Below are 12,449 nucleotides of genomic sequence, written 5' to 3'. Positions count from 1 at the left end.
CCCCAACTCCCCAATCAGCCCTGCTCTGAGCCCGACCAGGGGCTGCACCTAGGGATTGGGCCTGCCCTCTGCCACCCAGGAGCAGGCCTAAGCCAGCAGGTTGTTATCTCCCGAGGGGTCCCAGACTGCGAGAGGGCACAGGCCGGGCTGGGGAACCCCCCCCGCCCCCGAGTGCACAAATTTTTGTGCAATGGGCCTCTAGTACATAATAATAATTAAGAAAAAAATAGTCAAGTGACTAGATTTGGTTCAAGTAACAAGATGATTAGAATATATTAGGTAGCCCTAGCCAGTTTGGCTTGGTGAATGGAGCATTGGCCTGCGGACTGAGAGGTCCCAGGTTCGATTCCGGTTAAGGGCATATGCCTAGGTTGCGGGCTTGATCCCCAGTGGGGAGCATGCAGGAGGCAGCCAATCAATGGTTCTCATCATTGATGTGTCTATCTCTCTCTCCCTCTTCCTCTCTGAAATCAATAAAAATATATATTTTTTAAAAAAAGAATACATTAGGCACTTTTTAGAAATTAGGCAATCTTAGCTTGCATTAACAGAATTAGTAGTCATTAGTATTACTTTTCTGTCAGACTTACTGTTAGGTGCCTAACAACAACCCCATTAGATTTTACAGGTGAAACTGAGGCTCCTAAAGTTGAAAGCATTTGATTTGCCCAAGGACACAACTTTTAAATTCAAACTCTATCTGTCTGACTCAAAGCCTTGGTCTCTGTCTCTCAATATAAAGAAGCACCCAGAACAAATGAAGAGGTACTCTTCAGTACTTACTCATACAACATCTAGAATACTGTTCTTATTTTGTTTGCTCTGATTTAAAAGAAGCATTTACATCATGAAATACTTTCAGAAAAGGGTAGCCTTGGGAGTATAGATCTGAAAAAAAAAGATTAATCTTTGAGGAACAGTTGAAGGCACTAAAGAGAATTTGCTTGGAGAGAGAACATATTTACTCTGTGGCTACAGTACTTGGAAGAAACAGGGTTAGAGGGTAGAAGTTATGGGGAAGGTGATTTAGATTAGATACAAGACAATTCTCTAAAAGAAGATTTCTAAAAATATAATGTGCTTTTTCAAAATTGAGGCCCTGTTTGTTTGTTTTTTGTTGTTGATCCTCATCCAAAGGTATTTTTTCTATTTATTTATTTAGAGTGGAACAGAGGGAGAGAAAGAAACATCGATGTGAAACATCAATTGGTTGCTTCCTGCACATGCCCCAACCGGGGTTGGGATCGAACCTACAACCCAGGTACATGCCCTTAACCTGGAATCAAACCTGTGACCTATCAGTGTGTGGGCTGACACTCTAACTACTGGGCAACACCAGCCACGGTGAGGCCCTATTTAAATACCAGTATTACTACTGAATATAAGCATTTTACATGTCACAAGGAACTCTTTAAGAAATTGTCATTTTTAAATATATATTTTTATTGATTTTAAAGTGGCAAAGGGAGAGGGGTAGAGAGATAGAAACATTGATGAGAAAGAAACATCGATCTGCTGCCTCCTGCATTCCCCCCCTACCCCCCACTTGGGATCGAACCCACAACCAGGGCATATGTCCTAACAAGAAATGAAACCATGACCTACTGGTTCGTGGTCTGACACTCAACCTCTGAGCCATACCAGCCAGGCAAGAAATTTGTCATTTAATCACAGCTCTGGGGCAGATGATAGCATTATTCCTATTTTACAAATGAACATAATAAGAGATTTTGATTTATAGCATGTCACTGTCAGAATCCGCCTGAGTCCTGAGTCTGCTGACTCAAGATCTTGTGCCATTTCCACTTCAAAGACAGATGACTATGTATCATGAATGCCCTGAAGGAAATACCCATATTTGGGGAGGAAGTTAGACTATATGATTATCAAGTTTCCTTCTGACTTTGAACATCTTTGATTTTAAAATTTGACCTCATTTGCTCGTTCACTACTTTTTTGAAAACTTTGCCCAACCCATTTCCCAAATAAGTGTTTGTCTTTAAACTTTGTTTTTCCCCCTATTGCCTAAGTAGTTTCTAGAAAAACTTGTTCCATCTCTTTGTATTCCAGTATCTGCAATCCCATACATGCTTAATCAATAGCCCTGTCTTTAGGAAGCTAAGAATCCTGGTAAACCAGTTTACCCTTTTCCTTCTTCCTTCCTCAAATGCCCTTCTCCAATTAATTTTCCTACTGAGAATCCCAAAATCCTTGTGATTTTTATTGTGGTATTTGTGACTATGATGTCTGGTTTATTTTTTCTTTCTAATTCAGTTCCATTATTTTTGATGACTTTCACCCTGTTTTCATCTTTATCAGTAAACTACCAACTTCATGATTGTCTGTCTCTATCTTATCACTGATATCATCTTCAAGTTCTTGGCACTTTTCCTGCTCCTTAGATCATATTTGACTCACTCTAATGTCTCCCATATCTCCATTTGGTTTTAATTTTTGTTTACACTCTTGCCTGTTTCTTTAATCACTCAATTCTAGCCCTGTCCACCATCTCCATTCTGATGGCACCAGTATTTCAAACCATAACTCCTCTGTTAATGACTTCATTGTTATACTCCTTTCCCCAATCCTTGATATCTTGACTAATGGATTACAAATTGTGTTCCATGGAATATATGGTTCTCCTGATGATCCTTCAATAGCTCCTGAAAGACTAAAAAAACTTTCCCATCCTTCCAGAATTAACCCTCAAGGCTCAGGGTTTGGTTTTCCTCTCTTTTGGTATTCTTTATATCTGGACTCAACTCAGCCAGCCTCAAAACTTACTTTTCAGCTACCTGTTCCCTCTACTTCATTCACATTGGTTAACACTTCTCCCACATTCAAATCAGTTTCTTCTTGGCTTTCATTGTGTGGTCGTTTTGAACACTTAAGTCATTGTGCTTTTTATGTACAGTTGTTTAAAGCCAGTGAAAGCTCCTTTTATTCACAATCCTTATTCACTACGTTTAACACAGTTTCTTTTCCGTGGTAGGAGTTCAATAAACATTTAATAAATTGAATTCAATTGATACTCAAATCGTAACTATTTCTAGAGCTTTTCAATCTAACCTGTTAAATTAACTGAACATCATTTTCCCCATTAAAGTTCTCACTCCATTTTCGGTTATTTCCTATTAGAGGCCTGATGCACGAAATTCGTGCAAGGAACTTGGCCCTCGCAGCCCCAGCTGCCTCTCGGCCCTGCCCCCTGCCCACTGGTCGTTCTGAAAGGTCGTTCTGGAAGGTTGTTCCGCCATCTGGTTTAATTAGTATATTAGCTCTTTATTATATAGGATTGTTTGTAGAATCAAGTCTACTTGGCATTTCATTTCAAGACCCACAAAGAAATGTCTTTACCTTTGTATCTTTATTTCTCACTGTTGTCCTAATATAACCTTTCTTCGTAGTCTGTTAACTTCTTATAAATTTCTCTATTCTTTTGTTTTTATTATTTTCCCAACTGAAATGCCTTTGCTACCTTTTTTTTTCTTTCTATTTTATCCAAATTTTACCTTACCTTCAACCTGTGCTCCCTAAACATTCTAATTATTGAACTTTTAGTAGATAACTTATATGATTTAACACTATTACTTATTGATCTGTGACCTTTACTTTATGGTTGTTTTGGGGGCATAATTTAGCTTTTTATATGTACATGTATTTTATCTCCATTATTAAACATCAATAATTTTTAACTTAGACCAGTGGTCAAAAATAAACTTTCTGCTTTGGGATCTGCCACCAGTTTTCTATTTGGACTTGAATAGTTAATTCTTTAGGTTTTTCAGTTTGCACATCCATAAAGAAAAGAGGTTGAACTGAATTACTTAAACTGTTCTATGTTCTGCTAAAAAAAAAAAAGAAAAGTGCTTTCAGGAAAATTTTAAAGATGGATAATACATTTAAAAATTAAATGTGCCCTAGCTGGTTTGGCTCAGTGGATAGAGCATCATCCCATGGACTGAAGCGTGCCGGGTTTGGTTCTGATCAAGGGCACGTACCTCGGTTGCAGGCTTGATCCCTGATCCTGGTTGGGGTGCACATGGGAGGCAACCAATTGATGTGTCTCACATCAGTGTTTCTCTCTGTCTCTCCCCTTCCCTTTCACTCTCTCTAAAAAACAAGCAAAACACTGGAAAAATATTCTCGAGGGAGGATTAAAAAATAAAAATAAATGTAAGATATAAGATGATGAAAAATAAAGCAGTGAAGGAGGGGGCTATGTTGTGATTTAAATAGATGGGCAGAGAAGCCTCTTGGAGTAGGGGACAGTTGAGTAAAGACCTGAAGGAAGTATAGGAGCAGATATCTGCAAGAAGAGTACTCTAGGTAGAGGGAGCAACATGTACAAAGACCCTGAGGCAGAACATATATGTTTTTGAGAAATGGCAAGGAATTCAGTGTATACAGGGGTGGGCAAAAGTAGATTTACAGTTGTGAGTACATTATTGTATTACTTATTATTACGACTGTAAACCTAATTTTTCCCACTCCTGTATATGCAGAATGATTAAGGGTAAAAGTAATTGGAGAGATGGTCAGGAAGATAATGGGGGAGAGGGCAAGATGTAGGGCTGGATAAACCATTGAGAAGACTTCACATTGTTATACTCAGTATTTTTTTAAATATATTTTATTGATTTCTTACAGAGAGGAAGGGAGAGGGATAGAGAGTTAGAAACATCGATGAGAGAGAAACATCGATCAGCTGCCTCCTTCACACTCCCTACTGGGTATGTGCCTGCAACCAAGGTACATGCCTTTGACCGGAATTGAACCTGGGACCCTTGAGTCCGCAGGCCGACGCTCTATCCATTGAGCCAAACCAGTTAGGGCTACTCAGTATTTTTTATGGGACAGTTTTCATGGGGATATATAATTCTGAATTTTAATAATTGTGAAGCATCCAGGAATGAGGTACTTTTAATCACATTTTAAGAATTTTTTATTTTACTTTGAAGAAGTGGTAATAACTCAAAATACACCATCAATGAGAGTTGACTGCCTACATTGGTTCTTTTGCGTTAGGGTTTGTAATTATGACTTAATTTTTCCCCTTAGGTAAATTAACACAATGGATTTCTCCAAGCTACCAAAAATACGTGATGAAGATAAAGAAAGCACATTTGGTTATGTGCATGGGGTCTCAGGACCTGGTAAGTAATACAGAATAATCTCAATGGTAAAGATTCCTAATTTCAATTAATGCATTTTCAAGGTGTTTTAGATGGAAATACAGAAGTTTCTGTTCACCTACATAAATTCTGTCCTCAAAAGATTTTATAACTGCTACTAGAGGCCGGGTGCACGAATTCGTGCATCAGTGGGGTCCCTCAGCCTGGCCTGCGGGATCGGGCTGAAACTGGCTCTCTGACATCCCCTGAGGGATTCTGGATTTCGAGAGGGCACAGGCCAGGCCGAGGGACCCCACCAGTGCACGATCAGGGCCAGGGAGAGACGCAGGAGGTTGGCCAGCCAGGGAGGGACCGAGGGAGGGCTCCAGGGTGTGTCTGGCCCATCTCGCTCAATCCTGATGGGCTGGACCCCAGCAGCAAGTTAACCTACTGGTTGGAGCATCTGTCCCCTGGTGGTCAGTGCATGTCATAGCGACTGGTTGGCTGGTCGACTGTCTGCCCCCTGGTGATCAGTGCACATCACAGCGAGCGTTTGAGTGGTCTTAGCATATCATTAGCACATTACACTTTGTGTGTGTTTTTTTAAAAAAATATATCTTATTGATTTTTTACAGAGAGGAAGGGAGAGGGATAGAGAGTTAGAAACATCGATGAGAGAGAAACATCGATCAGCTGCCTCCTGCACACCTCCCACTGGGGATGTGCCCGTAACCAAGGTACATGCCTTTGACCAGAATCAAACCCACGACCCCTCAGTCCGCAGGCCGACGCTCTATCCACTGAGCCAAACCAGTCAGGGCTAGCACATTACACTTTGATTGGTTGAACGTCCGACCGGTCGACCGGACACCTAGCATATTAGGCTTTTATTATATAAGATGAGACTGAGGTAATACCTCCATCCTAAGGGTTTATCTAGCATTCATTATCTAAATTTGATAATTATTGAGGTACTAATTTGTAATATCATGTTTATTATGTAAATGTATAATCACTGTTCAGATTATTACCTATTTTTTGTTAAAGCTATATCTTTTAGTATGTGATACCTTGCAAATTATAAGCATTCAATAAATATGTTAATTTAGTTTGAGCTTTAATAATGTTTTCAGAGCATTTCTCAGTAATATCAACCTTAGCTCTTTACATATATAAAACCTTCTAAATGGCTATTTCAGAATCACATAACTGGCTAGCTGTGGAAAAGAAGTCTCATGACATGACACTGATAATGGAGAGCAGTTTTAAAGTTTATGTTCATTTTATCAAAACTTGGGGTACTGCTGTATCTCATTCTAGTATTCATTTTGTTATTCCACACTCCTACTGCAAAACCTGATTCAGTTTCCAGAAGTAAACCTGTTCATTGATTTATAATCCTTAGTGGAAATCCATTTTTTCTTATATCTCAGTCTTTATGCAAATGAAGACTGTCAGTCACTATGCCTCTTATTTCTCCCCTGGAAGCTTCTATCACTTAGAAATCGCTGTTTGAGCTTTAATTAATTGGCAAACAATGCATTTCACTGTTTTTAATCTCTGTTGCCATTCAGAGAAATAGTTTCCCCTTGATGATCAAAAGAGTTTTTAGGAAAGGCTACACACAAGAACTTTTAGGGAAAGGACAAAAGAACACCATCAAAAGAGTTTAGGCAAAAATATTTTTCTAAAACTTGTAGTAAATTCTTGAACCTATTTCTAATTCTTCAGTACTTAATAAGATAAAGAAATGGCATACATTTGGTTGATGAAATAAGATTTAAAATTTTAGTTATCTCTGATATTTCAATGCATCTTAATTCTTACTAGTATATAGTAGGTATAGAGGTAAATATTTATGAAATTAATATATCTACATTGTTCTAATACAGTAAAATTTTAATACTGTAATAGTTTTTATTTGAATATTGCCTAATACATAGTTCTAATCAATTTTATCAGAAGGCTAAATATTAAAAATAGATTTATTTCTATGCCTATGAAAATGTACAACCTTCCCTTCCTGCCAGAAAAGTAATCATTTCTTACTAGACAGTATATATAGTCCAAAATAGTAAGCACAAATTCTGTTATAGTACTTACAAAAAATAGGGATTTTTTAAATATATATGTATATTCTTTTATTATTATTGATTTCAGAGAGGAAGGAAAAGAGAGAAATAGAAACATCAATGATAAGAGAGAATCATTGATCAGCTGCCTCCTGCACGCCCCCTACTGGGAATCAAGCCTGCACCTGGGCATGTGCCCTGACTGGGAATGGAACGATGACCTCCTGGTTCATAGGTCAAAGCTCAACCACTGAGCCAAGCTGGCCAGGGAGAGTTCTTTTTATTTATATACATATATGTTTCATTGACTTAAGGGAGAGAGAGAAAAAGAGAGAGAGAGCTCGCGCATCAGAGAGAGTGCAATATCATAGGCTGCTTCTTGCACATCCTCTACTGGGCATGTGCCCTGACCAGGAATTGAACCAGTGACCTTTTTTTGGTGGATGGGACAAAGCTCAACCAACTGAGCCACATCAGCCAAGGCAGAAATAGGGATTCTTAGTCAGGACCTCACCCAGTGGTGGTAACTAATTATAAACATCCCTATTGTCTATTTTGTAGATGCATATGTGAGTTTTTCTAGGTAGAGCGTGATCATCAGTTTATGGAAAAGGTCCATGTCCCAGAAAAGTTTTAAGAACCACTGTTATTAAGTGTTCGAGAGTAAAGATGATGTTTCCAATATTATCTTTCAAAGGAATGGTGACAACATAGCAAACTGATAATTGTGTGGCATTCTACCACACTACTAGCTAAAGTTTCTGTTCCATTTTTGCAGTTTTTATTTTCATTTTCCCAAACCCACTCTTTCATGTATTATAGCAACCTGGGTTGATCAAAACCCTTATTTACATTATGGGTTATTATGGATTATTATGAGTATATTCTGTAAATGTATAATCTTTAGCCTAACAAATTTATTTTGTTTCCTGCTATATCATATGCTAAAAATGCATCTTTCTGTGAAACTATATGTATGTTCCATAGTGGGTGTTTTATTTTCCTTATGAATATATGAGAGAGCTGTTTTATTGGATTTACTGGATATTTTAATTACCTATAACTATTCACAGAGTTTAAGTCATCAGAATATGCATATTTTCTTTTCAGTGGTTACAGCGTGTGAAATGTCAGGTGCAGCCATGTATGAGCTGGTGAGAGTGGGCCACAGCGAGTTGGTTGGAGAGATTATCCGATTGGAAGGTGACATGGCTACTATCCAGGTGTATGAAGAAACTTGTATCCTTTTTGATTCAATTTCTTTTTTAAAAATATGTATTTTTATTGATTTCAGAGAGGAAAGGAGAGGGAGAGAGAGATAGAAACATCAATGGTGAGAGAGAATCATTGATTGGCTGCCTCCTGCACGTCCCACGCTGGGGATCAAGCCTGCAACCCTTGCATATGCCCTGACCTCCTGGTTCATGGGTCAACCAACACTCAACCACTGAGCCACGCTGGTTGGGCCTTTTTGGTTAAATTTTTTGCCACATTCTACAAGTCACATTTTAAGGATTTATGGCAAAGGTAGAAGCAGAACAACCAGTGGTATCAGAAGCATGAAATGTTGGTATTAGAAATCTGATTTATACAGGAGTATATTGAAGAAAGGTACTAGGAATTAGTGCTCTTCTTAATAAATTAGTATCACCTTCTGAATTTTCATTACTCAATATTTCAGTAGTTCACAAACTTTAGAGGGAATCAGTTAGAGGGAGACATATTGAGAAGAAACCATAAACAGAATGCCATCATCAATTTGTATGATTAAAAGTCTCCAATCATTTCTGTTTATAATAGTAAACCGGTCACCATTCTATCTTTATTCTAATAAATAGTGCTGGGTGATGTGTTAAATTACAGCTTTAGTACTGGGGAATATTTACTATTTGGCTAGTTTAGCTACCATAATTTTGGCTTTTAAATATAGAATTTATTTTCAATTTTCTATAAAAAATAAAGAGAGAAAGAGTTAAGCCTTGTGAAGAGAAACCAGTTTTTTTATTTTTTTTTGGCGGGGGACCAGGGGGGGGACTTTATTTGTGTATTTTACTTAGATTGGTCCTCAGGATCAGCATTAATTCTTTAGCTATTTAAGATTTATTTGAAACAACTTTTTTTTTTTTGTCATACTAAAATACATGCTTGCCAGTATCTTTTCTGTGTGTGTGAGTACTGTGCTAATTAAAAAAAAGTCATCTGAAAATTTGAAATAAAATGAGAAATCTTTGTGGTTATGAAATCATGACTAGTCAAAAGAATTTTTTCTGTTGTTACTGTTAACTTTTATTTAATCTTTTACATGGTTTGCAGATTTAAAATAAACAAATGAACATGTATATGGTGACAATTCTCCCCACTTTTGTCATCCTGTATCTGGCCAGTTTTCAGAACACACACACATGCATGCAGCCATTTTAATTAGTTCTTCTTATTATATAGCCTTCTAGTTTAATTGCATTTATGAACCAATATCAATATGTACTTTTCTTCCTTTTTTTTTACTAAAAGATAGCATATTATATTCACTTAAAAAGAAATGTATTGTGTAAGATAGATAGATATGTGATAAATAAAGTAAAGTGTTAATGGTAGAATCTAGCCAGTAGAAATAGCAGATGGAGTTCACTGTAAAATTCAGCTTTGCAATAGGTTTAAAAGTGTTCATAACCAATTATTAGAAATGAAACTATATCTTGGAGATCTTTCTAGAGCAATTCATATAAGCTTCTATTCCTTTTTTACAGCTAAGTAGCATTCACCATATGAATATACCATAATTCATATGGTATATTAATCAATATCTTAATGATAGAAATTTTAGTTGTTTCTAGTCATTTATTACATACAATGTAACTATAGCATGAATTCACAGAAGTTAGATTTTTGGGTCAAAATTTATGCATTTTAGTTTTGATAGATATTGCTAAGTTGGTGTCAATAAAAGTTGTACTGCTTTTACGCCTATGAACAAGTACATGAGAGCAAGCAGGACTCAATGTGCTTATTTGCAGGCTTTATTCTTTTCCTTTTTAAAACCACTTAATTCTTAAGATTTTAATTTTTTGTTAGGAACTAATATCCTTTTTAGGGGACTGATGTTCTTAAGTTGTATAGTTGAAATAATGTATTAAAGAGAAACTTTTGTTTCTGTTTTTAAGTTCTATGGTTTCTCAAACTGCACCAAGGCACTCTGGGCAACTTCAACTCCCAGGATGTTTTAAATTTTTGAAGTTAACAAGAATATTAGACATCTTGTCAGACACCATGTGACCTAGTAGCTTGAGATAATAAACAGTTTCGTTACTTGGCTGCACTATATTCTTGTTGATGATGTCATATATTCACGAAGCTGAGTTTTTTGGTGATTGCTAAACTAAAAAGCAAGTACTATGTGCAGCTGAATATGGATCAGGTATTCAGTCTGATTCCAAGGTTTGAAAATTGTAAAATGCCTGACAGGCACATATATCCCATTTGTAAGAATTGAGTTTATTTAAGAATGAAATTAAAATAATATTTTTTCTATTTATGTATATTTCCAAGTGCCACTTGGTTATTTGGAGATGTGTGTGTGTGTGTGTGTGTGTGTGTGTGTGTGTATACATACATATATATATAATTGTTTGGATATGGCTATTTAATAAATGTAATTATTAGATAGAAGTTTTGTCACTGTGAAAATGTTACTAAAACACTAAGAATGTTGTAAACTGAGAAAGTTTGACCATCTCTGTTTTAGCTCCTTAAGTATCATTTCCCATTAAACTGGTATTTCCTTTTTATAGTATCTCTAAACTTTCTTAGTGAGTTTTCCTCAACTACTGTTTCTAGCTGGTGTGTCTGTTGGAGATCCTGTACTCCGCACTGGTAAACCCCTCTCTGTAGAACTTGGTCCTGGCATTATGGGAGCCATTTTTGATGGTATTCAAAGACCTTTGTCGGACATCAGCAATCAGACCCAAAGTATCTACATTCCTCGAGGAGTAAATGTGTCTGCTCTTAGCAGAGATATCAAATGGGATTTTACACCTTGCAAAAACCTACGGGTATGTCTTTATAATCAAGATTTCTAAAGTTGGTTTCAGATTGTGAAATGAATTATTTTGTACTCTTAATTCAAATAAAAATAGACCACAGAAGCATAGTATAAATTTTTCTTTAAATCTACTAGGATTATAGAACTAATATGTTTTACTGATAAGTGAGGCAAATGATTTAAAGAATATCAAGGGTCGGTCTACTTGATGTTTATTTGAACATTAAACAACAAATGCATTTGTTCTCTAGGTTGGTAGTCACATCACTGGTGGAGATATTTATGGAATTGTCAATGAAAATTCTCTCATCAAACACAAAATCATGTTACCTCCACGAAGCAGAGGAACTGTAACTTACATTGCTCCACCTGGAAATTACGATACCTCTGTAAGTATCACATAAACTTTATCTCACAGAGTAGTCCTACTTATATATGCTAGTTGCCCAGTTTTAGTGCTCTAAATAGTTTTAGAGTTATTTAATGTATAGGTTTTAAGTAAATCCCATCATTATTTTTTATTCAACTTGTTTTTTAACTTGGGCTTGGGAATACAAAAACAAGTTTTTAAAAATTTTTTTTGTTAAAGTCTAGTTGCCATACAATATTATATTACGTTCAGGTAAACAACATAGTCATTTGACATTTATGTACCCTACGATATGATCACCATAGTAAGCCTAGTAATTATCTGTCATCAAGCAAAGTTACTATATTCTTGACATATTCCCTGTGCTGTATGTTATATCCAGGTGCTTATTAGGTAAAGGGAATAAGAGAACATAGTGTTTCTTTTTCTTTTTTTTCTTAATATTTTTATTGATTTTAGGGAGAGGGGGAGAGAGATAGAAACATCAATGATGAGAGAGAATCATTGATTGGCTGCCTCCTGCCTGCCCCACATTGGGGATCAAGACCACAACCCAGGTATATGCACTGACTGGGATCCGAACCATGACCTCCTGGTTACATAGTTGACGCTCAACCACTGAACCATGCCAGCCAGGCCATAGTGTTTCTTTTTTGAGAAAGAACTATCTATAACAGTGATGGCGAACCTATGACATGCGTGTCAGAGGTGACACGCGAACTCATTTTTTTGGTTGATTTTTCTTTGTTAAATGGCATCTACACTAATAAAAGAGAAACATGGTAATTGGCGTATGACCGCTACCCTTCCCATTGGCTAATCAGCATATCCTTACGCAAATTAACTGTCAGCCA

The 12,449-nt window shown here is 36.7% G+C and overlaps 1 protein-coding gene across 3 annotated transcripts in view; it reads left to right on the top strand.

Moving 5' to 3' along the window:
- ATP6V1A (ATPase, H+ transporting, lysosomal 70kDa, V1 subunit A) overlaps positions 1–12,449 on the top strand; it is a 56,768-nt gene that overhangs the window by 18,316 nt on the left and 26,003 nt on the right. For all 3 annotated transcript variants that reach the window (XM_005873308.2, XM_005873306.2, XM_005873307.1), the window contains exons 2-5: positions 5,062–5,156; positions 8,297–8,425; positions 11,021–11,235; positions 11,477–11,614. In XM_005873308.2, the coding sequence (XP_005873370.1) occupies positions 5,075–5,156; positions 8,297–8,425; positions 11,021–11,235; positions 11,477–11,614 (564 nt within the window). In that variant the 5' untranslated portion in view covers positions 5,062–5,074. The remainder of the gene's footprint in view (positions 1–5,061; positions 5,157–8,296; positions 8,426–11,020; positions 11,236–11,476; positions 11,615–12,449) is intronic.

Source organism: Myotis brandtii, unplaced genomic scaffold (genome assembly GCF_000412655.1).
Source record: "Myotis brandtii unplaced genomic scaffold, ASM41265v1 scaffold406, whole genome shotgun sequence".
Classification (NCBI taxonomy): domain Eukaryota; kingdom Metazoa; phylum Chordata; class Mammalia; order Chiroptera; family Vespertilionidae; genus Myotis; species Myotis brandtii.
Note: the sequence above shows the minus strand (reverse complement) of the source record. Positions and strands in the feature narration are given on the sequence as shown.